Source organism: Erithacus rubecula (assembly GCF_903797595.1).
Source record: "Erithacus rubecula genome assembly, chromosome: 11".
NCBI classification, from domain to species: Eukaryota; Metazoa; Chordata; class Aves; order Passeriformes; family Muscicapidae; genus Erithacus; species Erithacus rubecula.
The window spans coordinates 20,209,976-20,237,720 of record NC_136663.1 but is presented as its reverse complement, the minus strand read 5'-3'; the positions used below and the strand labels follow the sequence as shown (position 1 = coordinate 20,237,720).

General features: G+C 49.4%; 2 protein-coding genes across 2 annotated transcripts; both read left to right on the top strand.

Annotated features, from left to right (window-relative positions):
- Positions 1 to 6,628: 6,628 nt before the first annotated feature.
- Positions 6,629 to 19,227, top strand: TF (transferrin). Its single transcript, XM_079315364.1, has 17 exons — positions 6,629 to 7,069; positions 9,078 to 9,241; positions 9,425 to 9,533; positions 10,712 to 10,903; positions 11,059 to 11,194; positions 11,463 to 11,518; positions 13,034 to 13,203; positions 13,328 to 13,514; positions 14,482 to 14,636; positions 14,763 to 14,856; positions 15,435 to 15,464; positions 16,080 to 16,238; positions 17,419 to 17,563; positions 17,827 to 17,891; positions 17,991 to 18,175; positions 18,397 to 18,583; positions 18,991 to 19,227. Exons 1-17 carry the CDS (start codon positions 7,027 to 7,029, stop codon positions 19,026 to 19,028), a joined length of 2,115 nt encoding a protein of 704 aa, XP_079171490.1. The 5' UTR covers positions 6,629 to 7,026; the 3' UTR covers positions 19,029 to 19,227.
- Positions 19,228 to 21,255: 2,028 nt separating this feature from the next.
- On the top strand, positions 21,256 to 27,274 carry SRPRB (SRP receptor subunit beta). The gene is made up of 7 exons (XM_079315390.1): positions 21,256 to 21,387; positions 21,465 to 21,559; positions 22,324 to 22,401; positions 23,451 to 23,533; positions 23,911 to 24,047; positions 24,810 to 24,864; positions 25,503 to 27,274. The coding sequence occupies exons 1-7, from the start codon at positions 21,282 to 21,284 to the stop codon at positions 25,717 to 25,719; spliced, it is 771 nt and encodes a 256-aa protein (XP_079171516.1). The 5' UTR covers positions 21,256 to 21,281; the 3' UTR covers positions 25,720 to 27,274.
- Positions 27,275 to 27,745: the final 471 nt, after the last annotated feature.

Below are 27,745 nucleotides of genomic sequence, written 5' to 3'. Positions count from 1 at the left end.
GCACGGCTCGTGACAGACCTGTCTTTGAAAATCTCAAGAGCAGAAGGGAAATTGATTTAACTAGAGTTCAAAGGGTCTCCAATAAAGGCTAAGCCTTGCTGTTATTATAAAGTGTTATTTCCATTAATTCCTTTTTAATGCTGCTTTAAAATTACAGAGTGGAAGGGAATGTTGGCCAACAGATTTTTTTGGTGGTTTCAAAACAACCACTATTAATCAGCAGGGATTTATATTGGCTGTAAGAGTGTTTAAGTGGAAAGGTGGTTTCAACCAGGACACATGCAGCATCATGTAGTTGTGGTGGCAGATTAAAAATTAGCTGTTGTGAAGCTTCCCACATAGACAGGGGCTTGGAATTAATGATTATTGTAAATTAACTCACTGGAAAGGGGTAGAACAGGGAGTGGTAGAGTTCAGTTTGATCCACTGGTGAGCTGACCCTTTCCCTGTTCTTTTAATGCCCAAATCTCATTTCTGGCCAGAGCAGCCTTCCAGCAGCTCCAATGCTTGGGCACAGCAGTGGGTGGCCATGCCAGCCCAGCTGGGCTCCTGGGGGCTGTGGAGGATGAAAAGAGGTTCAGTCCCTGCTCCTGGGTCAGATCTAGCAGAGAGAGCAGCTCCAGCAGATGGACAGTGCTCCAGGTCTGGTACTGCTGGCACTGCTCTGGGAAGCTGGTTCCCATGTTCTTCTTGGTGTCTCCCATTGCCTTCCCCTTTGTGTCCTTTAGGCTGCTGGCCTCTGCTGCCTGCTCCACCTGTAGCTCCATGTCCACAGTAAAGTCAAATACAAAGTGACCTTTGGTCCTGCAAAATTCCCAGCATCACTCTGCAACAGGCTCAGAGCTGCTCTCCTGGCTGCATCTGCCAGGACCTGCTTCAGTGATGTCCCCCTGCTCACCCACAGGTTCACCCTGTGCTCCTCCACTCTTCCTCCCCTCTCACTACAAGGTCTTCCTGACCACAGTTGTGCCTCTGTCCCCATCCCAGTGTCCTGGGCTCTGTCACTGCAGGATAACATCCCTGGATGTGTGCATGGTATTGCACAAGAGCCACAGCTCCCTCCTTCTGGAAATAAGCCACTTTTCCTCCTGTTCTCAGCCAGTTTCATCTCTGGGATGGTCCAGCATCTCCTTGTGGGGACACATCCCCGTGGAAACTGTCTGGCATGTCCCAGGAGCTGGGCACAGCCACTTTGTGCACAGTAGAGTTGTGCAACTGCCTCGTGCATGCCCTGGCATGGGACCTGGGGTCCTGCAGGGCAGTAGCAGAGGGTGCTGCCCCACACAGGGCACCTGGCACTCCTGCCATTTCTTTCCCAGATAGCAGTGTTTACCTGTTTGTTCCCACAGATCGCTGGAAAATGCACAGGAGGTAGGGCTGAGGGTTATCAGCTGCTCTCTTCAGGAGGGATTCACCACCTTCCCTTCCAAAATCCTTTCAGGAATATCACAGCTCCGGCTGTTGCACAGAGTTGCTGGTAATCCTGTTAACCTGTGGGTTAATTAAGCAAACAGAGATCCTTCATTAGGAGGAATGGCACTAATTGCATGTCTGAGAGGGTGAGTTTTGCATGGACTGGTGGAGCAGAAGCCACTGCTGACTTCAGCAAGGGGGCTGGGGGGTTGATGGGGCCTGCTGGGGAAAGGAGGTCAGGAAAACCTGTTTCTTCAGCACTGCTGGTGTTTGCTGGAGAGGGGGATGTGCACGGGGAGGATGTGGGGCAGTGGCTCCATCCTGCAGAGCTGCCATGCGGGGTGCAGAGGGTCGAGCTGCTGGCACCTGGCTGCTGAGCTGCCATTAATTTCCAACCTGAAAATGCAAATCTCTTGTGGTATGACCTGGTAAGCAGCTCTGGACAAGAGGCCTCAGTCTGCAGCTGGGCTTAGCACTCCAAGCTGGGAAGAGCAGCTTAAAACCAACAGAGAGCTCTTTGTTTGCCATGTGTGGTTCAGAAATTAGGCAATACTTAGGAGCAATACTTAGAGGCAAATATTGGTTCAAACAACATCAGCTCCAACTCTCCAGTGGCCAGTTTGGCTCATCCCAGGTAGAAAACAGCATTTTGCAACACAGTTAAAACCTGACACGGATTATTTCTCTAACCAGTGGGGAAGCAAGTTTGTGGCATTTCCTGAAAAATAAACCCAGCACAGTGACTCTGCAGTTGGAGCACGGCCCCAAAATTGGCACAGAGGTCCAAACACAGCCTGCAAGCCCATTTCTGGAAAGCCAGCCACAGCTCTCCAGGTATCTGCTAGGCCTTGGGAGCCACGGGGAATGCCAAGCTGGTCCCAGGCCATCACCAGCCAAGGCCATGCTCCCAGAGCTGGCACTCCCACAGTGGCTTACAGCTGCTGCAAACCCTGTGCTGACCTGGGCTCTGAGCATCAGTGACTGCCTGTTCCAGGAGAGGCTTGGCATTAGGCAAGAAGGCTGGGATTTCCCCCAGCTGAGGTAAACCAGTTCTGCAGAAGGTCCCTGACTTCTCCCTGCCCCTCTTGGGTACCTGAACCTTGAATCTCAGAATGGTTTGGGTTTGAAATGACTGTTAAAGACCATCCCTTTCACCCCCTGCCACCGACAGGGACACCTTTCACTGCACCAGTTTGCTCCAAGCCCCTTCCAACCCAGCTTTGAACACTTCCAGGGATCCAGGGGCATCCACAGCTTTTTTGGACAACCTGTGCCAGCCTCATTACCCTCACAGGGAAGAATTTCTTCCCAAATTCCATCTAACCCCACCCTCTGGCAGTGGGAAACCGTTCCCCCTTGCCTTGTTACTTCATGCCCTTGTCCAAAGTCCCTCTCCAGTTTTCTTAGAGTCCCCCAAGGCACTTGAAAGGGCTCTAAAGTCTCCCCAGAGCCTTTTCTAGTCCTTCTGCTCACACTGCTTTGGATGTGGCTCAGCAGACACTTGGCTGCAATTGCACAGTGCCAGCTCATGTCCAATTTATCACCCATCAGTTCCCCATATCCTCCTCCACAGGGATGCTCCCCATCCATTCAGGACCCAGAGTCACCATCTCCCATCTCTTGAGAGAGGCACAGCCTCAGCTGGTGTGGGTGCCAGTCTCAGCTTCTGACCCACCCTGCCTATTGACAAAAGATGATCTGGGAAAACTCATTCCCATCAGTCTGCTCTTCCTGCCTCCACCTGCAGGCCCAGGACAGGACAAGAACTTGAGCCCAACCTTTATGTGCTGACATCCCTGTTGTGGGGACACTTCAGCCTTCTCCAACCCACAAATTGGAAATTCCTGTTTCTAGAGGGAAACCAGTTATTTCTGGAGAAGCTGACACTCCTGGTGGGTCATTTTGCCCTATTCCTTCAGCCCAACCCACCTCCAAGCTCAAAAAACAAACCCTTTGTTTTTTGCTTCCATTTTCAGGAAGGTGAGCCTAAGATCTCTCAAGGTGAGCTGGGTTCTCATCATAGCTGCCAGCCTGCTGACCCCTGGGAACACCAACGTTAGCTCCAAAGGCTTCCACAGCAGCCTGGGAGCACCTCTATGGAAATAACTGCTCCAAAGAGTTGGGTGAGGTACCTGTGATGGTGTGGTGCCTTCATCTTAGATTTCTCAGTGCTTTTTTGCACTGGCTCCAGGATGAGCTGTGCCATGGGCAGCAGCCAGCTCTGTGGCAAAGCCAAGCCTTCTCCCACACATCCATGCCAGCTCTAACTTTATCCCAGCTGCAAAAAAAAAGTCCTTTCCTTAGGACACAGCCAAAACTCCAGCAGAGCCTCATCCCAACCACAAACCGCAGTGCACACACACGCAGCCTTGCAGTAATGAGGGAGATGTGGAAATAAACAGTATTATTTTACCTTCTCTTTCACTTGGCATTGTTCTTTCCCCAGGGTTCAGCTGTGTTTATGCATCACCAATGACCCGTGGTTGGGCAGAGGGTGTGTTAATTTGTATTTCTTCATCGTTCATGTAATTTTTAGCAGCAGCATCCTCTTTTGGAAAACACAACGGGCAGGATCAGCAGTGTTGCAATGCAACGAACTTGGGATGTGTGACAGTAATTCAGCTTGTTCCATGGAGGTCTGCACTACAGAAAGGTTGATGTTTCTGGATAAATGGGACAAAATCTGAGGGGCACTGACTTAGCTCTGTCCTTTCTGGTAAAGCTGCTCCTGCTCACATGAGCCAGAGCTCTTGCCTTGAAAGGCAGCAAGAATTTCCAGCTTTACTAAAAATTGGCCTTTGCTGTTCAATCTGAGTTTAGCCAGCCAGACACAAGCATGGGAATGGGCTCAACCATGCACCCAGGCAGCAAGGCACAGTTCTGACCAGAACCTGCAGAGGGAGGTGCATGTACTTATTGACAGGCAGGATTCACCCTGTGACTAAACGTGCATTTTCTAACACAAAATTTGTCAAAGCAGGGTCTGATGGATGTTCAGGGGAGAAAATTGACTGTATCACACAGTTCATCCCTCCTGGACTCCAAAAAGAATGGCATTTTGCTGCTGGAGGCCACCCAGGATGTTTTTCCTTCTAGAGCTTCTCATGGGAGGCTTAGTCCTCAGAAAGAACTACCTTGGAGAGCTGTTAGTCCTTTTGAGCCAGGTGGCCTAGAGGACACAGCCCTGGCCTGCTGTGCTTCTGCCACGGAAAGATGTGTGGAGGAAGAATTTCTCTGCAGGCTTGGCCACAGGAGTCAAAGCTGTCTAAGCAGCATCCACAGGAAGGATGCACACCAGGAGGAGAGTGGAATCCATCATGGAGAAAGGATTTGCTGCCACCAAAAGGAGGTGTAGAAGCACCTCTGTATGTGGCTGGTGATGTTCCAGGTGGCTGAACATCTGGAAGTTCAGAAGGTTGCTGAAGTACAAGAGTTGTTGAAATCGAAGCCTCTTCCTTCACTCCAGGATTTGTCCTGATTCCATCTGGGAGAGCAAAGGAAAGAGGTGTGAACACCACCCATGCCATCAGCATGGCATCACAGCCATCCCCTTGGCAGGCAGAGAAGGCATTGAGTTGAAAGCATAATGTGAGAAGGGAGAGAGTGAGTTGTCCATGGAAAATGGTTTGGGAACCATATACAGAAGGCAAAGATAGTCTGGGCTCTTCCAGCAACTGCTCTTCTGTTGGGTGGATCCCTTATATTTTCCAAGCTCTGTTCTGCACCTTTCCCCTCCATCTGTAATGAGGTAAAAGTATCTTTATCCGGGTAGCACTGTAACTAGTTGTGGAGTCAATATGTCCAAGCATTTCCACAATATTTATGTGTTCAGGTGTCTTTGTTGTTTCAGCCACAACTGCAGTTTCTCAATATGTCTGTTAGAAGAGGCATTTTGGAACAAATCAGCAAAAGGCTCTGGAAGAACCACATGCGACAATTTCCTGCAAGCCCTTGAGCCTCTTCTTCCCATGGATGGGGATGTTGCTGAGGCTGCATGAGTGAGACCTACAGGAAGATGGGGATGGATTTCAGTGGATTTAATTTTCCACCTGTCTTGGTGGAAAAAGACCCTGGAAGGCCACAGCTTGGCTGAGTAAATATGGATGAGAGATCTTTTAAAAGGACAGGCTTGAGGTGGGAGAAAGTCCCCCTCCAGCTGCAGTGTGTTTGGAGACACTCTGGGCACAAGAAATTCTGCTCTGGAACCAGCCATGCTGAAGGAAGTGCTAGGGATGATGCTGAAATAACCAGTGTGGCCAGGAGTGCCTCTCACTCAGTGACAGGCAGGGTGGGCTCCTGGTACCACGGTGCAGGTGGTCATTGCCTGAGGGCCTCCACCCTCCCTGGGTCACTCTGTAGAGCCAAATCCTTGGCCTGGCACTGGGCTCCCACCTGTGCTGAAGCCACTCTGGGCACCACCACCACCACCTGCAGGTCACTTTGCCCTGAACCTGCTGGGAGAAGGGACAGGAGCCAGCCCAGGTGCTTCCAGACACCCTCCAGCTGTGTAGGGAGTGAAGGCTGTAGGAGAGTAAGGACCTGTGCAGGGGGTGCAGGAGATCATCCCTCCAGGAAGGCTTGTGCTCTTGAAAGCAGGAGGTTTGGGCTTCCAACAGCAAGCCTGTAGCTTCTGTGGGGGGTCATGGTGAGTGGACCAGCCCTAGCAGTGGTCCAGGGATGCTGTCCAGGCTCAAGGGCTGGTTGATGTGGTCCAGGGAATTCTCAGTTTGTGTGCATGTGCCAAAGGCTGGAGCCTGTACCTGCCAGCAAAGGTGGGGACATGAAGGCTGGGGCAGCATCACAAGGGCTGTGAATAAACCAAGCTATGCCCCACTGACCCCAGGGGACAGGCCAGGAGGGACACAATGGGATGGAGAAGGTTTGCAGGGGAAGTGAGAGGAGGCTGACTGCTAGTCTCGGCATTTCTTCCCAAATTCATCCCCAAAATTTACCCAAAGTGCAGCGTGATGCTTCCTTCTGTCTGCAGGGAACTTTTCTAGCTGTCTGGTCACTGCTGTTGGGTTTCTTTTTTCGCCAGATCATGTGTCAGAATAATTTACTGCCTTTCAATCCCCTGCCATTGCCCGGATCCCGCAAGGGAGCGGGCAGGCACTCGGTGCTGCGAGCCAAGGGGCGACGGGCACCTCGGCAGCCCTTACTGGCAAACGCACAAAGCTCGGCTCTGCATCCAGCAGGGAGTTTCTGAGATTAGTTCTGGCCAAGGCAGGGGGTGGGTGGGCAGCACAAAGAAAATCGCCCCTCCTGCGGCGTTTCAGCCCGCAGGAGAATTCAAATGTCACAACTCGGGAATTTTCCATCTGAAGCCCCTTGTAAAGCGCAAAGCGCTTTGTCCTGCTCCGACTCCTGCCTGCGGAAGGGTTCAGTGCCAAAGTGAAAGGCTTCCTAAAAATGGGCTGATCCAGGGAGGGGGGCGATTTAGGAGCTATTGAGAAACAAGGAAGGACAAACAGTGTTAGGTCATTGCTTCTGCAAACACAGCCAAGGCTGTTCCTCTATAAAAGGGGCAGAAAGCGGTTCCAGAGCCATCACAGACTTGGAGGGGATGGTCTGTGACCAAAGGCTGCTGCACCCCTCCCACGGCACCCGACCAGCATGAAACTCGCACTCTTCACTGTGCTGTCCTTCGGGATAGCGGGTAAGTGTCTGCTGGCAGCAGCCTTTGGGGGAAGGAAGTCAAAACCTCCATGGTTTCCCCCAGGCAAGGCTGCTCTGGTGCGGCACACGCCGGAGCCAGGCAGCAGTTTGGGAAAAGCCGGGACAAGAAGCGCTGCTGGCTTTGGCTGCCGTGCGTCTGCCAAGGAGAAGGGTGTTCTGAGTGTTACCGTGGGATGGAGGGAGGGGGCAGCCCCCACCCTGCCCATGCCTACCCTGCAAGGAGGAGGGATGCTCCGCTCCCACCACCACGGAGGAGAACGCTCGGGACAGGCTCCGCGCTCCTGCTGCCACGGGCAGAAGGGGAAAGTCATCCTCCGGCCAGCTGCTGGGCTGGGAGAGGAGCACGGGCTCAGCCAGGGGGCAGAAATCATTGCAAGACCTGCCTGCAAGCTTGTACATGTGTTTGGTTAAAACTCAGGGCAGTGACAATAAAGTAGAGCTTAAATATTGAAAGAGGCAGCGTGCTTCCCACTCTGCTCCTGCGCTGCTCTGTCCTGCACTTTGCTCAGGCTCCTGCTTATTTTATGCCAAATTTGTGCTGCTTGGAGCAATTCCTTCCTCTTTCTCTGCTCACTGCTCTGGCAGCCAACGTGCAGGTAGCCATGGCCAGGAGGCTGCTGGCTGCAACTGGCCTGGGGAGTGATGTCTGGACAGGGAAAGAGGGATCTCCCTCCTGGAGTAGGCAGCTCCTCTGATCCCCCATGAAGTGTGGTGGTGATTAATGGCCTCTGGAAGGAAGTGTTCCCTGTGCCTCTGGCATCAGGAAGTCCTTCAGCACCTCTGGTGAATATTAGCATGCAAAAGATGTTTTTTTAAATGATTCTTCCTCTTCCTCCGATGCACAGAAAGAGACAAGAGGTCACCCAAAAGGCCAGTGACAGTGGCTGAGGCACTCAGGCTGCCAGTACCTTCCCAGTGTCACCAGTGCAGCTTTTTTGACTCACTTGGGAGGTCCCACCCAGCCTCTGCCCCAGGCAGGATGCTTGCCAGCATTAGGTCCAGGTGACCATGGCTTTGTGCAGCCAACACTTGAAAAATTAATGATGAACTTGAAAAACATATGAAAAAAAGTGGTGGTGGCCAGAGGAACTGAGGCTAAGGATTCTCCCTGGGGCCAAATTCAGCACCTCCACTGAGAGGCTCAGAAATCAAGAGAGGCTGTTTCTGAGATGGAAGAGAAGATGGAAACAACACAGGTTAACCTGGATCTGTTTGAATGAAATGTGTCATTGATGGTTTGGAGGGAGAGAGGGGTGCAAGTGGCCTCTTGGTCTGCACAGCCCTGCCTGGGATAGAGGGAAGGTGAAGTGTCAGCACAGGCTGGCCACATCCTTGAACTGCAAGTTTCCAGCATTTCTGGGTTCAGGTTTCTGGAGGAGACATAAATCTGCATCCACCTGAGGCTTTTGCTTTGTTCTGGTCCCCCAGAGCAGCCATTCAGCTGCTTTTGCTGGTGGGGGGACTCATGGAAGGACTGTGGTGGTGCTATGGCTTCTCCCACGGGGTGCAGTGGAGCAGGTGAGACACAGGGACAGTTCAATATATCAGATTGTTCAGCTGCCAAGGAGGTGAGAGTGGCAGTGCACTGCACCAGCCTGACCAGGTCAGAGCTGCTCCCCCTCTGGGGTTATTGGCACAGGCACTGCTTCAGTGCTCCAATTGTTCCCTCTGTTTTTGAGCTTGATTTCTATTGAAGTGTGTGGATTTGTTCTCCTAATCCTGGGGATGTTGCTGTTAGTCCAGGTTGCTTGAAGCACCATAGTCCAGGGACAGGAAAGGTTGTCCCAGGTGTTCCTGATGGTGCGAAGGAAGGAAGGAAGGAAGGAAGGAAGGATCTTCCTGCATGGCTTGGGAGATCCTGCACATGGCCATCACCCAAGACCATGACCACAGGGAAGCAGTAACCTTGTGCTCACAGAGATGCTGTTTCTCTCCTATCAACACCTTTCTACCTCTCTGAGACTATTTATTTCTGGTTCTTTCTACAGCTCTGTGTTTTGCTGCTCCCCAAAAGCCAAGCATCAGGTGGTGCACAATATCCTCAGCAGAAGAGAAAAAATGCAATAGCCTGAGGGACCACATGCAACAGGAGAACTTTGCTTTCAGCTGCCTGGAGAAAGCATCTTACCTCGACTGCATAAAAGCCATTTCGGTGAGTGGGCAGGGAATTCCTCTGCTGGGATGTTTCAGCAGCCTGTTACATCTGGAGACAGAGTTTCCTTTCAGTCACTGACTGCTACCTGTGATCCCCCTGTTACACACAAGGATGCAGGAGAGACTCAGGGAAGTGCTTTTCCTGCTCTTTGTTAATTGATGAAATCTCTTTGTTGTTCAGAATAATGAAGCAGATGCCATTAGCTTGGATGGAGGTCAAATTTTTGAGGCAGGTCTCGCTCCCTACAAGCTGAAGCCCATCGCTGCTGAGGTCTATGAACACAGTGAAGGTACATTTCCATGAGATATTTTTAAGCCAAGTGGTGGGAACAAACTAAGAGTGCAAAGGCCATTCTTTCTATGCAGAGTTCTCATATATTTTGGAATAGTATTTTGGTTTCCAGCTCCCAGAATGGAAGATGTGGGGGGCAGTTCAGCAAAATGTGGATCCTCACCCATGGTCACAGGATCCAGTACCCCATTTCTTGTCATTTGCTGCAGTAAAGATTTCTGATCCCATGTGCAGAAATCATGGTCCTCCTGAAACATGGCATAAAAATTGTGCTGGTCCCAAAGATCTTCAGATTTCAGTGGCCTTGAACTCTGTGGGTAAAACATGGATCTGGGAGGCACAGAAAAGGTCTGTGATTTCCAGTGCAGTCATTAAGACAGGGAAAAAAAAATATTGGAAAGGCAACAGCATTACTAGTGGTTGGGAGTGACACCCAGTTGAGGCAAGAAATGCAGGCAATGCCCAGGAAAAAAGGAGAAGCATAAAATGGGCTCTGCAACAATCCCTTCTGATCAGAGTGAGATCCATGGCTCCATCCCTATTCACTCATTTTACCATCCTTCATCTCTCCCATCTTTTTCCTGGGAGCCAAACAGATGCTATTTCCCTGCCACATCCAAAGCTCCCAATCTCTTTTGACCTTTTCCTTGGAGTTCAGCCTGCTTGTGTGCAATATTCAGGATCAAAGTAACTCTGCAGAGTCATTTCCAATGTGGCAGCTAAGGAAAATATCTTAAACCTAAAAGGCTGAGGTCTTTACCACCCCTCAAACTCAGTCATTGTATCCATATATAGCATGTGACAGACTGGGTGAAATTCTGAAGACTAAATATGGAGTTTCAGTCCCACAAGGCAATGGCATTTGAGAAGAAACTTGCCAGTAGAGACTTCCAAAAAGATTTGAAGTTCCTTACAAAACTATGGCACCTTGAATGTGATAGCATTTTCAGGCCCCTTACTATAAGCTATAGTGTGCAGCAGTAGTTTAATATGGGCAGCACTAGCTCAATGAAAAAAGTACCCAAGAGAATGAGAAAACCACAAGTGTTCAACCAAATCCACTGATTGCCTGGAAATGCAGCACTTTGTTCCCTGAAACTGGGGGTTTAGCAGGATTTGAAATGTTCCCAAATACTCTTTTCTCATTGCTTTATTCCTTTTTTTCCTGCACTGCAGGCTCCACCACCAACTACTACGCCGTGGCTGTCGTGAAGAAAGGGACAAGCTTCTCAATAGATGAGTTGCAGGGCAAGACCTCCTGCCACACAGGGCTGGGCAGGTCTGCTGGCTGGGTCATCCCCATTGGGACACTCATCCACCGTGGGGACATCGAGTGGGACGGCAAAGACTCGGGCTCCATCGAGCAAGGTGAGGTGACAGTGACATTGGGAGTTCAGCCAGGCTGGTGGCACGGTCAAAGGGAGGCAGCTGGCAGGGCACTGACATTTCTTGTGGATCCCCTTCTTTGCCAATCCTCCTAATAGTGAATTTTGGACCAACTATTGCTTCCTTCTCACCCACAGCCGTGGCCAATTTCTTCTCTGCCAGCTGTGTTCCTGGTGCCACCACTGAACCCAAACTGTACCGTCAGTGCAAGGGGGATGCCAAGACCAAAATGTCCCGTACAGGACCTTATTCAGGATATTCTGGAGCTTTCCAGTGAGTGAGAGCTGTTTTTCCTTTGGGCAAACATCATAGCCCAGACACATGCAAGTTTTTGTTATACCAAGGAGGGCTGTGTTGGAATCAGGGGTCCTGAGGAGACTGAATTATCCTCTGCCATTACAATTTCTTCCCTTCCAGCATAAATTTTTCTGGGGAAAACCATTTCTCTACGGCTGCAGTTTATGCCAAAAATAATTTGTTGAAATGGGAGACAGGAAGTCACAATGTCTGTTTTCCTAACTTCTGTTCCTCCCACCTGCAGCTGTCTGAAAGATGGGAAAGGAGACGTGGCCTTTGTGAAACACACAACTGTTCAAGGTACATCTGCAAGATCCCTCAGTTCTCCTCTTTCTGGCTCCCTCACTGCCACTCCATCCTGCAATTTGTCTACACTGCTTTCATTCCTCTCCAGGCCCAAATGTTTCTTTCATCTCTTGAAAAAAGTTTTGCATATTGTGAACTGACTCATCCTTGTTATTGAGAAATGGGATGATGGTGGATCCACTTTATCTTCTCTGAGGTTCTTCTTCTGCTTGGTGCCATATATCAGAGCCAGCTGTAATGTGAGCTGTTGAGCAGGTCACCCATCCCTCTGGAAGGGATTTTGAAGGGGATTCAGCCCACAGCAAGAGCCCACTATGATGCCTTGAGAGGCTCCCTGGAACAGGGGCTGGGCAGAGTTAAAGGAATAAAGTAGGTGTTAATTAAAAGGATTAACCTTGGGCAGTGCAAGAGCCTGGCTGTGGCTACACCCAAGATGGATCCTTGGTCATGAGTTTTCACACTTTTATAAGTTTTGGTCCATTTACACATTGGGGTTCATTGTCCAATTCCAGGTCCAGATTCTGCAGCCCCATCCTCCCAGATTCTCTCCTCAATTTGCTGCTGTTTGCACTTTTTGGGCTGAAGCTGCAGCAGTGTCCTTGGTTCTGGGGCTGGAAAAGGATTGTTTTGTGTGACTGAGCTGTGAGAAGAACTTGTAACACTTTATATGAAGTTCAGAGTTATAGACTAATAATGCAATACAGAATCTGGAAACCATGAAAGCTAAAACTTAAGGCATCATTCCCTCCTTTAGAGGCTTGACAAGGCCTCTACCTAGTTGAGTCTCTATTCTAAATATCTACTGATAATAGGTATTCATGATTTATTTATATTTATTTGTATTTATTTATTACCCTGTGGAGACCAAGGATGGCCTGGCACACCCAGGACCTGCAGTGAGCTCAGTGGAGGGTCACCAAGGTGGTCATGGGGCAGGGATAACTGTCCTGCAAGGAAGTGCTCTGTGGGTTGGGCTTGATCAGCCTGGGGACTGGACACCAGGGGAATTTTTTTCCCCTTGAGGACAGTGAGGTAGTGGGACAGGCTGTCCAAGACAGTTGTGCACTCTCCATCCTTGAAGGGTTTCAAGATCTACCCAGAACATCCTGTTCCATTCCTGCAGGGAACACCCTGCCTTGACCAGGGATCTTCAAAAGTCCCTTCACACTTGAATTCTCCTGTAACCTTGTGATCTCAGTCCTGGGCTTTGGCTTCAGCCTTGACATTAGTCACCTACTGGACTTCACAGACCACTGTGCAGCTCCTGACCTGCTCAGTCCATTTGTATGGGATTTGTAAACACGTTTGTATCCCTTTGTGCTTAAATCCTCGTGCTGTTGGTTTAGTTATGGCAGCGGCTGAGGTGATCTCTCTTCCAAAGGCATTGCCCAAGATAACCCCAATGCAACCCCCACAGAGCTTCAACAGAAATAAATGGTTTACAAAGCTTCCTGAACTTGCCTTCCTATTTCCATGGTCTTGCATCTCATGGTTGCTCCCTTCCTTCAGAAAATGCCCCAGCTGAGAAGGATGAGTACGAGCTCCTGTGCCTGGATGGCAGCCGCCAGCCCGTGGACAACTACAAGGACTGTCACTGGGCCAAGGTGCCTGGTCATGCTGTTGTGGCTCGAGATGACAGCAAGGCCAATGACATCTGGAACTTCCTCTCCAAAGCACAGGTATCACCCATCCCTCCTTTCCTTCCTCTAACATCCCCTGTCCTCTGGTTTGGATTGCTTTCTCCAACTTTTTGAGAGTTTTGCTGTGGTTATTTGCTGATACTTGTTTTTTTCCTTGTGGCAGGAAAAATATGGTGTGGGCACAACCAGCACTTTCCACCTCTTTGGGCCTCCTGGCAAGAAGGACCCAGGCCTCAAAGACTTGCTTTTCAAAGACTCTGCAGTACAGCTGAAGCAAATCCCCTCACTGATGGATGCTCAGCTCTACCTGGGCTTTGAGTACTACAGTGCTGTCCAGAGCCTCCAGAAAGGTAGGCAGGACATCAAACACCAATGTCATGCCAACATGGGCTGTGTGGAAGAGTTGGCACTGGCAAATACAGCCAGGCAAATGGAATGTGATTTTTTCAGGCACAGACTGTATCATCTGCAAAATATGTCCTGTGAAATCACAGAACCTTCAAAAATTTCACTTGCATCAACAAAGGAATTAATTGTATCCAAACCCAAATAATCACCACACTGACAACTACGGAAAATCTACACAAACTCCACACCAGTTATTCAGCTGGTGGTAGAGATTGGTAGAGATGGTCAAAACTGCTGCTTGGAAAAGACATTTCTGGGATGCAAAAAGAAGGAACATCCCAGGATACCAGGTTCAGACACTTCACATGTCCTTGATTTTCATCAAGACTCATCAAGTATTTTCTGATAGCTTTCTGAGAGTTAAACACCCCACAAATTATCTCTGAAATCCACTTAGAATTCATTCAGAACAACTGAAAGTACTTCACTTCAGTTAAGTGGCATTTATGGAAAGGGGTGAATGGACTTTACATAGCATCAAAGCAGATAATTCAAGCACTGTTTTACAGAAACATAACTGGTTTGTAATTTTCGAGCTCAGTCTGGTCTTAGTCTCATGGCTGTCTGGGCTGTGAGCAGTGCAGAAATGTGGGACAAATTACAGGCAGCAATTCCAGGTTATCACAGGATCATTCAGTGGCTGTGCTGTTTTAGCTAACAGAAATCTGCCTGAATGGCTTGTTATGCAGCAATTCACCTTTCTGACCTGTAAGTTGATTTTTAAGCCTACTTCAGCTCAAGCACCACCTTTTCCATTCTCACCAGCCCAAGGCTAAATTAACAAGAGCTGCTTGCCCTGAGCAGCAGCAGGCTGGTGTGTCCAGGTGGTTTGTGGCTGAGTCCCTGGTGCCCAGGATGTGGCTCTGCTGGGCTCATCTCATCCCTGTTTCCCCTGTGCTGCCTTTGCAGACCGCCTGACCCCCAGCCGCAGAGGCAGCAAGGTCCAGTGGTGTGCCATTGGCAGGGATGAGAAGAAGAAGTGTGATGTCTGGAGTGTGATGAGCAATGGGGATGTGGAGTGTGTTGTGGCAGAGGACACCAAGGAATGCATCACTAAGATCATGGTACAGCTTTTTTTCTCCCTTTTCTCCTCACTGTGAAATTCTCAGGTGCTTCTTTTGCCATCTGAGCTCTGCAAAGAGCTGTCCTGGGGATGCACAGTGTTTCATGTCTGTGCCTTTCCCTTGCAGAAAGGTGAAGCAGATGCCATCAGCTTAGATGGAGGCTTTGTCTACACTGCTGGCATGTGTGGCTTGGTGCCAGTGATGGCAGAGAGCTATGAGGGTAAGCACAGCTCTGTCTCAGGGTCCAGGTGGTGGGGAATGGGCTGGTGCCAAAGTTTCATTCTGGAATCTCACAAAGCAGCTGCAGTGCTGCATCCTGCAGAAATGACAGAATATCCTGGGTTGGAAGGGACCCACCAGGATCATCATGGCCCTGCAGACACAGCCCAACCTGTGCCTGGGAGCATTGTCCAAATGCTCCTGGAGCTCTGGCAGCCTGGGGGCTGTGCCCATTCCCTGGGAAGCCTGCTCAGTGCCCCAGCACCCTCTAGGGGAAGAAGCTTTTCCTAATATCCAGACTAATACATGGTGCTCTGAGGCCACTCTGCTCATGGATAGTCAGGAACTCTTCTTTATTTTAATTAGGATGCCCTGTTCCTTTAGCACCAGCCTTGATAAAACTGCTTGTTTTAACACAGAGGAGCAGCTGGAGGCTGTGCTTTGTTCTGCTGATGCACAAGGTGTTACTTGAAATAGTCACTTCTACAACCGAGTTTCTCCAGAAATTAGCAAGCTCGATTCTTCTTTTGGGTTTGAGATGTCTTTAACTTAACATCTTCTTCTTCTCCCCTCCCACAGATAATCACTGTGACTCAGAAGAAGAACCAGGTAATTACTGCCAATAGAGGGACAGAAAACAGTCCAAAGGCATATAAGTAGAAAAGCAGATAAGAATTATGAATGGCCAGTCTCCACCTAAAGAGTGTCCAGTGTAGGGAGATAAGTTTAGAAGTTGGAGGGAAAATTAGACCAAGGTGAAGCATTTGGTAGTGGCAGAGATGAGTGTGGTCACACCATAACAGTGTCAGGGCTGTGAACAGACAAAGAGGGTCTGGGCTGCAGCATTGGGAAATTGTTCTTTCTGGAAATGGAAAGGAGGACAGGAGGGGAGGGTTCTGTCCTTTGCTAAGGAGAGAATAAGAAATCAGGAGAGGATACAAAATCCTCATGTGTCCTGCCTTCTTATAAACTCAGGTGCCAGAGCTTTGGAAGGCAGGGAAATGTCAGGGATAATAATTTCCCAGGGGTGTGGTGGAAGTAGGTGCATCACATCTATGACCTCTCCTATTGTTGTTTCCTGGCCAAGTATTCATAACCCCAAAGTAATTCAGTGCTGCTCATAAGTGCCCTTTCCCAAGTGAAGCCAGTGCTCTCTCCTAAGGGATCACAGTGGGATCCTTGGAGAACCAGGCCTCAGTTCTTCTCTATTTTATCTTCTGAAAGCAACCTACTTTGCTGTGGCTGTTGTGAAGAAATCTGACAAGGACATCAGCTGGAACAACCTGCAGGGGAAGAAGTCGTGCCACACTGCCGTGGGGAGAACTGCTGGCTGGAACATCCCCATGGGTCTGATCCACAACAGGACAGGCAACTGCAACTTTGGTGAGTCCAGTTTGGCATCCATTGCTTGGGAATCTGCTCACTAAAAAGTGTTTTGCTATCCTTTATGGGGTTGTCAAAATTTCTTGTGCCTCAAAGATTCTGTCCTGGAGGGAGGAAATGGAGAAGACTCTGTTATTTAAGGCAAAATTGAGCAAAATTTTAGGCTTTTGGTGTCTGCACATCAGCTGCTTTGGGGGTCTTTGCTTTCTTTTCACATCTCTCCCCTTCACTTTGCAGCAGCCCAAGAGGCATTCCCAAAAAGGGAATATGGACTGCCCCACATGGTCATGGTGCTTGTGCAGGGTGTGGAGTGGGGAGAAAGGATGAAACTCAAAGGGAGGGGAAGGGCCGAGAACAGGGGACAGAGGCTGATCTTCAAGAAACTTAAAGGGTTTGATCTGACTGCCTGAGAATTCACTGAGAGTTATGATCCAACAGAAATAATTTTGAAATGTTATCAATGTTATCAACCAAGACAAAGTAAGCATATCATTATTAAAAGGAAATATCTAACCACATTAAGATATTAGTGTTAGTAAGTTTTATTCCTGCCTTCTTTTCCCACTGTCCCTTCTACCCCAAGAGCTCTGACACTGCTGCCAAATGCACCTCTGCTGACCCATAAAGGCTGTGGAGGCTTGGGCTGGCTCTGTGTGAGCTGGGAATGGTTTGCAGGGAAAACATTCCTCTTTTTATGCTAAAATAGTGCCTGTTGCACTTGAGCCTTAGGCCCTCCTTCATCACAGAATCACAGAATCACAGAGTAACAGAATCACAGAGTAACAGAATCACAGAGTCACAAAATCACAGAATCTTGGATTGGTTTGGGTGGAAAAGGACTTTGAAGCCCATCCTATTCCACCCCCTGCCACGGACACGGACATCTTCCACTGTCCCAGGTTGCTCCAAGCCCCATCCAACCTGGCCTTGGACATTTCCAGGGATCCAGGGGCAGCCACAGCTTCTCTGGGCAGCAACAACAATAATTACCAATAATAGCAGGACCCAAGTTCCATGGTCAAAGCTGGATGCACATGATTTGCTGCCCACTAAGTCATGCTCCTTCTCCCAGCCCATTTCCAGCTTCCTTCCACTAACACAAACTCAGGATGAGAATGTGCTATCCAAATCAAACCTTCTCAGGGCAGGAAAAGTGAATTTCTCCAATTCCTGCCTCCAGATGAATACTTCAGCCAGGGCTGTGCTCCTGGGTCCCCTCCCACGTCCCGCCTGTGCCAGCTGTGCAAGGGCTCAGGAGGGGTCCCTCCGGAGAACTGCGTCGCCAGCAGCCACGAGCAGTACTACGGCTACACCGGAGCTCTACGGTACGTGCTGGACACCCAGGCTGCCCCTGAGTCCTGGGGCTGCTCACAGAGGCACAGTCCTTCCCACAGTGGCAGAAGGGCTCCTTTTTTAACATAAATGAGGAGTGTAAAGACTATGTTTCAGATCTGTGTAATGTATTTGTGGCAGGGCTCCTAGACTTGGAGATTAATTGTACAATATAAGACTCAAGTCTAAATCAAATCTGTGGGAAAGGGACAGGATTCAAGCACTTACATCACTGGCCTTTTTTCCTACTTCCCAGGTGTCTGGTTGAGAAAGGGGATGTGGCCTTTATCAAGCATTCCATCGTTGAGGAGAACACTGATGGTATGTGACCAGGGCTGCCTTCCCCATCTGCATGATTGCTTAGCTGATGTTCTCCTGCTGCACAAGATCTCTAAATCTCCAAACCCATTCTCTTTAAAGGCAAAAATACAGAAAGCTGGGCCAAAAATCTGAAGATGGATGATTTTGAGCTACTGTGCACTGACGGGCAGCGGGCAAACGTGATGGATTACAGGAGATGCAACCTGGCCAAAGTCCCTACCCACGCTGTGATGGCACGTCCTGAGAAAGCACAGCAAGTCCGTGAGATGCTGGAGAGCCAAGAGGTTTGTAGTGCTGAGAGCAGAAGAAATATTGTGGGGTTGCTCTGGTTTTCCCCAAGTCAGTGTAAGGTGGAAGCTTTTACCTCACTGCTATGGGGTGACAGCTTTGCTGTCCCTTGGCCTCCCCATTCTTCCACCCCTTCCCAAGTGCTCTTTCTCCTCTGCCATCCTGGCAATACAGACAGAAGGTTCAATCCTAAATTTCTATTTTTTTTTTTTTCCAGAGGCTATTTGGAGCAAAAGGAACCAGGAATAAAGATTTCAACATGTTTGCATATGAATCCAAGGATCTGCTGTTTAAAGACCGGACAAAGTGCCTGATCAAGCTCCGTGAGGGAATGTCGTACAAGGAATTCCTTGGAGATAAATACTATGCTTCACTTGCCAGCCTCAACACCTGCAATCCATCAGGTAATTGGAATAACCCCAGAGGAAGTCCTGAATTGCAGTTCTTACTTTGCAAGCATGAGCAGCTTCTTCTGGAACTGTCCATTCAATGCCTTTAAAGGAAGAAGATGCCAGTATTATTTTTCTCAAACTTCCTTGGGTGAACTGAGAACAGACTTAAAATCTGTTGCTCTGGCAGCAATGTGAATAAAAGACTTTTCCTCACCTTCAGAAAATATGGACTTTGAGAAACAGCCCAAAGAACCCCCCTGGATCCATCAGTGTGGGATTTGTGGTTAAAGCTCTTTTTTTTTGTGTCACACTGTGGATTTTCCATGGTGTGACATTGTTGGCATGGCTGGGTGCGTGCTGGTGGGATGGGAGTGTTTAAAAGCAGGATCTGAATTTTTCCTTCTCTGTTCCCTTTCCAGATCTTCTCCAGGTGTGCACCTTCCTTGGAGACAAGTAGTGAGATGGGAAGGATCCTCGAGGTGGGGGAGAAAACCTCAAGCCATGACTCCTCTCGTGCCCTCAGCACCAAACACTGACCCGCAGAGGGCCCTCTGCCTTCACTGCTTTCTCTGCCCTCCCTCATCACTCTGAAAGTAGCTCTTTGACACTTTACATTCTCTGCTGCCAGCACAGCAAAAAAAAAAAAAATAAAATCTCTAATCTAAACTGGTGTCCTGAGATTTTTACAAATGGTTCTTAAGCCCATTCCTTCCTCAGTGCATCTCAAAGGTGCCAGCATGGCTGTTGTCATTTAGTGCTCATCCTTAGGGAAATTTCTTGCACCATTTGCTGAAGCAAAATGGATTTAATATACCCTGGAGCCTAATTAACTATCTGTTAATTGTACTCTCTGTGCTCCTGCTTCATCCAGATTATCCCATTGCCTCCCTGGCAGGTGATGGTTCTCTAGTGTGGTTGGGACACATGAAAAGGGAGAGTGTTTGTGTCAGGGAACCTGAAGAAGGAATAAAAACCACTCCAAACAAAAAATAATACAGTGGGAATAAGATGGGAGTGTGAACAGAAACTGCTGTGTCTCAACTGGCTGGGACTGGGTCTCTTGCACCATTGAGCACATATATGCATTGATGGGGAAAGTCCAGGCTTAGACTTCCTTTCTGGAAAAATCTAGGATTTGCTCAGAAAAGTGTTTGTTTTGGTATTCTGCCTGATTTTGTGCTGCTGACCTGAAAACAAACATGTGGTTTGTTTTGCCTGATTCTGAGCCACAGTGAAACTACAAAGATGAAATAAAAAGGGCTTCTGAAGCTCTCTGCTCCAGAGGAACATCCTGGGCTCATCCAGGGTGTCCCAATCCTGCTGCCAAGGCAAGCATGGAGGAGCTGCCTGGCTTTTGATGATTTTTGCATGCATATGTTAAGTATGAGAAATCCACCAGCCTGACTGAAAATCCCCCTGGATGGCAGAAATGCAGAGTGTGACAGGAAAGGATGAAATGTAGTCCCTCATTTTGTGTAAGATGAATACACTGAACGGGTGGATTTTTACCAATTCTTCAAAACCAGCCAAAAAAGAGAATTGGTGCCTCTAACAGGCTGTTTCTACAACTCAGTATGGCTACAATTAGGAAACTTTCCTCCTAAAAAAGCTGCACTATCTGCATTTCATGCCAGATGTAAGCCCTTGTCCCATAAGGAGAAGGGGTGGATAAAAGGATCCTCACTAGGGGGTCACTGGGGGTCTCCAGCCCAATCTGCTGCTCAAGGAAAGGGATCAGGGCTTGACCTCCAATGATGGCAACTCCACAACCTCCCTGTGTGATAATTGATAAAAGATTCGTGTTAATTACAAAAGTATTGGGGTTTGTATAAACCAGAATGCTTAAGTTGAATGAAGCATGACACTAAAGAAAGGAAAATATATTATTAAATAATTTTGTTTTAAATCCTCCTGTTATGAATATTATGTTTTCTAAATAAGTTGTATTTACTGACAGCTGGCAAAACAAGGCTTTCACACAGCCCAACAGATTCTGAAAAATCAGATTTCTTGCCTTTGTGTAACCAATTGCAGCCTATCCCTGAGACCAGACTGACTTCTGTCATTTCTTATCTACCAAGAGCAGATGGTTATCAATGGGACTTGACAAATTGTCTAGAAACTCACATCATCCAGAGATCCCACTGCTGACCTGGCAGAATTACGACAGTAAAAATACCAATTATTAATGACTACAAGGAAACCATGCTGTAACAGGGAGCTGTAAACCAAAGCTGGGTGCAGCATGGAGAGGGCAGTGACCCCCGTGTATCCCCAGCGCTGCTTGCTCTGACTATATAAAATAAAGCAATCGAAATTTTGCCAAATATCGAGCCTTTTGTTTCTCATTTATAACACTGGCCAGGCTGTCCTGCTCCTGGCAGCTCCCAAAGGAGAACATCCCTCTCATGGTTTCAGTGTATTCCTGCTACTCCTCACCCTGCACCACAAAACAGCCCCATGGAATGCTCCAGGTTTGGGACAGAGTGGCTGGAAAGCTGGGAATAGCCCTGGGGGTGCTGGTGACAGCGGCTGGACACGAGCCAAGGTGGGCAAGAGGCCAATGATCCCTGAGACACCTCCACTCCTGGGACAGCTCTGAGCCCCCACAGCAGGAGAGAACTACCACTCCCATGAGCCCCCGCGCCCCGCCCTTCCGGCGCGCCGTGGGGCCGGAAGCGGAAGTGCGGCATGTCCACGTGTGCTCAGCATGGCGGGCGGGCTGGAGCCGCACCTGGAGGCGCTGCGGCGGGAGCTGCACGGCCCCGCCGTGCTCTCCGTGCTCGTCGCGCTCATCGCCGTCGCCGTCACCTTCCGTGAGTTGCGGGAACCTCCCTTTCCCCCCGCGGGCTCAGGTGTCCCCTTCTCCCCCTCATGCTCCTCTCTCCCGCAGTGATCTGGCGGTTCGTGCAGGGCAGGAGGAGCAGCCGCAAGGCCGTGCTGCTGCTGGGCCTCTGCGACGCGGGGAAGACACTGCTCTTCGCGCGGGTGAGCGGGGGGCTCTTGTACGGAGGTGAAGGAGTTCCCTTTAGTTCAATTTTTAATCTTTTAATGAAACCTAAAAATTGAGGTTTATGGGTATAAAGAGGGATGGAGAACGATTTTTGTCTGCCGCGGAGTGTCAAATTGCGTTTTGGTTTGAATTTGTCACAGTAAAAGGCTTAGGGATGCTTGACCTCAGCGCAGTGTGAAGCTCCTCCCGAGGGGAGCGGAGGGACCGGGGACAGCACCCGAGGGAACTGCCAAGGGAATTTAGGTTGGATATTAGGGAAAGAGGGTGATGGAACAGTGGATAGGCTCCCCAGGGAATGGGCACAGCCCCGAGGCTGCCAGAGCTCCAGGAGGGTTTGGACAACACTCCCAGGGATGCTCAGGGTGGGATTGTTGGGTGTCTGTGCAGGGCCGGGGGTTGGGCTGATGATCCTGTGGGTCCCTTCCAGCCCTGGGTGTTCTGCTCCTATTAAGTCTGAAAATGAAAGGGGCACAGCCATACTTACCATGGTGCCAGCTGGAAAACACTGAAGGATTTGCAGGCACACACTCTTCCTTCTTATTTAATGGATATTCACAAATATATACTTATTTTTTTTAATCAATTGGGGGAGGTGACCCCAGCAGTCGTTTCCTGCAGGAAACTGAGATCAGATCCCTGATGCCATCACCCCTGGCAGTCACTGCAGTTTGTGGGTGCACTGCAGTGGTGCAGGTGCTGGCTGGGGTGTGTGTGTGCTGAAGCTGTGCCTGTTCCCCAGCTGCTCTCGGGGCGCTACCGTGACACCCAGACCTCCATCACCGACAGCTCTGCCTTGTACAGGGTCAGCCAGGACAAGGTGAGTCTCACCCTGCTCTGCCTGCTGCCTTTCCCTGCTCCCTCTGCTAAACCTGGCCTTTCTCTGTGCTGCTCAGCCTCTGGTCCCAGTGTAGGATAGGATTTTTCCAGGCAGAAAGCTGAGAAAGCCAGGAAATACTGGGAATGTATTAAATGCTTTTTCTTTGCTTTCCTGGTTGAAAACCACACCTATGAGTTGGAGCAGGAGGGAAATTTGGGGGTGTTCACTGTTCTGTTGCATTGGTTTATTTTCTCCCATGCAAACCTGAAATTAAAAGCTTTATCAGGTTTAAGCAGAGGCTTCAGCTGCACTTTATATGGTGTCAGAAAGGATTTTGTTGTTTTAGGTCCTGGGCTGTCACACACCTGGTTACTTACAGTTTTTGGCAATTTTTTAATTCTGGAAATCTCTTGTGCTGGATGGACATGTGGCAGGGAGAGCAGAATGCTGGGAGAACCCTAACTGCTGGTGAACTGTGAGGTTGTTTTCACCTCAGTCATTATCAACAACAGTAATAATAAGGTTACAAACTTGGTAAAAGTACATGCACAGTTTTAATTTTTTTTTTTTCTATTTTTATGTGTCTTTAATTGAGCAGACAAGTGTGTGGAGGGGGCAAGGCAGTGGAATGCTGCAAGGCAGATTGCTGATTTTTTTGATTTTTTTTTAAATCATAGCCAAGGTTTCCAATAAAATCCAGGAGCAGTGGGCAGGAAGGGGCTCCTGCAGCCTTATCTTGAGAGCAGTGACGTGGCCCTGCTTGGCTGTTTGTCCTCTCCCACATCTGCCTTTGGCTGTTTCCTTTCCTGGGAAGGGAAACCTTTGCAGCTTTCAATTAAAAAGGCATTTTTGTGTTATTCCCAGCAAGGTTTGGTGTATTTGGGGAGACTTGGTGTGTGTGTGAATAGGTGAGGCTGTAGGTTTATATTCTGTGTCAGGGGCAGATGGGCTTGTGCCTTGAGGACACAAATCCAGGCTGGTTTTCCCCAGTCTGTGGTCACAGGAACCCCAGACCAGGTGTTGTTAATTCCTTCTTGCCTGTGTTCCAGAGCACTACTGTGACCTTGATCGACCTTCCAGGCCATGAGAGTCTGAGGCTGCAGTTCTTGGAGAGGTTCAAGGCAGCAGCCAGGTAACATGAGGGGATCATCAAGGGAGGATGGTCCTTTGGAAAGGGATAAACCAGGTGGTGGTGCTGGGAATGCTGTGAGCTGGGCTGTGCCCCAAGAGACAGAGCTCTGCTGTGGGGTGCTGCTGGTTAATTGTTGCTTTGTCTTCAAAGAATATCCTGAATGGGAAGAGGCCCACAAGAGGCTCCTGACCCTGCACAGAGCAATCCCAAAATTGCATTTCCTACTTACCTGTGCTTGTAGTGCAGCAGGGAGCTGTGGGCAGGGCGTGGGGTATCCTGGGTGACACCAGACGTGCAAATCTCATCCCAAGGCAAGGATTGCAGGGTAAGATGACTGCAGAACATGATGCCAACACCTGTCCTTTCCCCCTGGCCAGAGCCATGGTGTTTGTGGTGGACAGCGTGGCCTTCCAGCGGGAGGTGAAGGACGTGGCAGAGTTGCTGTTCCAGGTGCTGGTGGACAGCACGGTGCTGCGCAACGCGCCCGCGCTGCTCATCGCCTGCAACAAGCAAGGTACCTGCAGGGCTGCCACTGCCCTGCCTGCCTGCTGCTCAGCAAAAGCAAGCCTGGCACTGAGCTCTGAGCTTGGCCTAGTCAGCTGGAGTGTTTGGGGGATTGCTTGAGAGAGCTGCAGCTCTTTGGGTGGGTGTAAGTGTGGCTTTTTGGTTCTGCTTGTTTTGGGCAGAGCTGGTCCTCAGTCTCCAGGCAGCAGGAAATAGGATCAGCTGGAGCATAATGAACTATCCCTACACACTCAGCAGCTTCAAAGTTAAAATGAGTTGTTCAGCTGCCAGAGTTCCATGTTTTTCTGGAGTAGCCTGAATCCAGCTGCTGGAAAAGATTCAGTTTTCAGACCCCTACAAGTTCTACAGTGAAAGTATGGGTCTTTCTGTAACATCTGGATGTTTTGGGGCAGTATCAGATCTGGGTTTTGTAATTACTTCCTGCACTAACTGAGGAGCTGCCTGAGGCCTTCATGGCTCTGCATGCCACAGGTGGAGAGCACAGGACAGGAGGGAGTGGTGGTGCATCAAACCCATCCTCTGAACTGTCTTCCTGCCCAGCAAGAAAAAATTAATGCTCTGTATTATATGAAACTGTTGGGTTGTTCCCATTCATGCCTGTGATCCCAGAGCTAATCCTGCTGCAGGCACAGCTGTCCTTTTCCTGGTAACTCCAGTGACTGCCCAGTATGAACTGCCCTTGCTTTGGGGGGAGGAATCAGGTTCTGAATTCTGACAACCAAAGAGCTGATTTCCTTATTTTTTTCTTCAGATGTCACAATGGCAAAATCAGCAAAACTCATCCAGCAGCAGCTGGAGAAAGAGCTGTAAGTATGGAATGGGATGTCAGTGCCTCTGAGCTTTTCCTGTCCTTCCTTTCTTAGCTCAGTGAGCTCCCTTGAGCTGTGTGTGAATTCCTGTGAAGCTGGGAACAGTCTGTTCAGTCTGTGGGTTGGTGATGGTGGGTTTACAGTTGTGCTCCATGGTCTTACAGGGCTTTTCCAAGCTAAGTGATTCCCTGGATCTATAATGCCTTTGGCCAGCAGAAGGCAGCAGGGGTGTTTGTGCTCTGCCTCTCCAGGCTCAATACCCAACCTTCTGGTTTGTAGCAGAGGAGTTAGTTGCCACATATTCACATTTTCCAGGAGAATAAGGACAAGCATTTGCCAGCTACCTGTGTGTAGGTGTTGGAATTCTAGGTAGTTACTCTGCACTGTTATGCACTGTTATTCCAGTCTTTACTATGGGCAAAGTGAGATAAGGATATCATCATCATCATCACCTGACTTCTGCTGTCCTTTATTACAAAACTAAACCTGCTAGAGCACCTCTCCATGAGTGCCCTGCTGCTCCTGGTGTAGCAGGCTTGCTGCTGGCAGAGCTGCATCCCAGGCATGCCAGAGCCATGGTGCAGGTGACATTCTGCTGCTCCTCAGTTCCTGACCCTTTCCCTTCTCTCCTGCAGCAATACCCTGCGGGTGACACGCTCTGCAGCCCCCACCAGCCTGGATGGCTCAGCCACAGGGGGCCCTGCCCAGCTGGGGAAGAAGGGCAAGGACTTTGACTTCTCCCAGCTGCCCATGAAAGTGGAATTTGTGGAGTGCAGTGCTCGAGGCAGCAAGGGAGAGGAGGGAGAAGCTGACTTGGAGGCCCTGCAGAAGTGGCTGATGAAGGTGGCCTGAACAGAGATGGACAGGGATGGGGGGCTGAAGGGAAAAAAAATGATCTGAAGCATCCAAATCTCATCTTGATGTAAAAAGAAGGAACTTCAGCTGGAAGTCAGCACTGTGGTGTCTTCCTCTGCTGCTCGTGGGCTGGGGAGCAACTTGACATCTGCTGGTGTGATTCCCTCTGAGTGTCCCTTCATGCTGCAATGTTTTATCCTCTCCCCTCTTCCCTTGCCCTCCTCTGGGCTTTTCTTTAATCTTCAGGCTTTTCATTTGATAGTTGCTAAGCAAATTAGGAAGCAGTGCACTGGCAGGTGAGTTTTGGAGACTGGAGTGTGCCTGTTGTTTCCTGCCATGGTTTTAGACCCCTGTTGCCTCTCAGAGCCACTGACCACCTCATGGGAGCACTGCACAAGCTCCCTAAGCTGGGCAGGCACTGAGAGAGTATAAAAAGCTGGTTTCCTTTTTGTGTCTGCCTTCCCATTGTTCCAAGCTGGTGCAGCCCCATTTCTGTGGGGTTGGAGGAGTGTGAAATGCCCAAACCAGACTGCCTGCCCTGCTTTACTCCCAGCTCTGTGCCCATGTCTGGTGATTTCCTCTCTTGATCAGCTCCTGGGAGTTTTTCTTCAGCTGTGGGCTGTGTCCTGACAGCTTCACTCTGCTTCTCCTTCCAGGCTCTCCTCACACAGCCAGGAACAAACACTTTGAGAGTGGCAGAGCTGCAGGGGATCATGGCATGAAACTGAGATGGGCACAATTTCAGATCCATACCTGCATCTGGCACCTGTTGTGCCAGGCATTTGCTGTGCAGTCTCCTGCTCCAGTGGCTGCAGGAAGGTCTTGCTTTGGGCATAATTAATTAGTCAGCACTTGTGGCAAAGTGAGAGGGAAAGACAAGGAGCTGCCAGCACGTGGGTGTGCTTCTTCCTCCTGAAATACTCAAGGAAGAGGGAAAAGAACAGGGAGATTTTCCCAGTTTGTGTCTGCACACTGCAGAGTCCTGGTGCAGTGACATTTTCCCTTTGTCTTTTGTTGTTTTAGGGTTGAGGGGGTGGCTGGCTCCTTACAGACCCTTTTTATAGTTTGTAGCCCCCTCTCCCCTGTGGTTTGATGCCTCTTTTATCACTCAGCTCACCTGTTGTGTTCTGGGGCTTTTCCTGCAGCATTGCCAAGTGCTGGAAGAGCAGCACCAGCCTTCAGCAAAGCCCTGTGCCTGTAATGAACTGGTCCTTGCATTTCCAGCCTCAGGAACATCCTTGCTGGAGGTGGGGAGAGTTGTATTTACCAAACATGTTACATTCTTCTGTTTCCTGCAGGCACAGTTCTGTTGGAACATGTTTGTCATGCTGTGAACTCCTTTAGCTGGAGGTCTTGGGCTGCCTGCTTTGAATCCATAATGCTGGAGTGATTTTGGGCAAAAATTGATGGTTTTTTTGGTGATTGTTCTTGGAAAGACACACAGGCCAAGCACCAGCCTCATCTTAAGGGGGGAAGGTACCATGAGGCCACCGTGGGTTTTAAGTTATTCTTTTTAAAGGTATTCCTTAAGTAAATTCTTTTTTTGCTTAAATGTTTGTTCTCAAGTCTTGCTTCAGTCTGTGTGTTTGCCTTGGCTCTTCCCAGCACTGTCAGATCCACGTGGATGGGGCTCTGCTCCTGCTCAGCAGTGTTGGGGATCAACCTTCCTGCTCTGTGGCCAGATCTGTGTTGTCAAAAAACATTGTATTTTGCACACAGAGGGCTTTGGGGGTTGGGTTTGTTTTGGTTTTGTGTTCACTCCTTGGTCCAACTAATTGAGAAATTGATCATCACATAGCAAAAATTGCCCCCAGATGATAATGGAAAGGCAGTTTGGTGATGTGCACAGGAGAGCTCAGCCAGCTGTGGTGGCTGTGGTGGCAGAGCAGCACTGCTGTGCCCTGGAGGTGGCTGTGGCACCCTGTGGCTTTGCTGGATGGAGATGAGATGTCTCAGCTTTCCCAGGCTGGGGAGTGGCTGCATGGCCAAGCTGTGCTCAGAGCAGAACTCCAGGAGTTTTTTG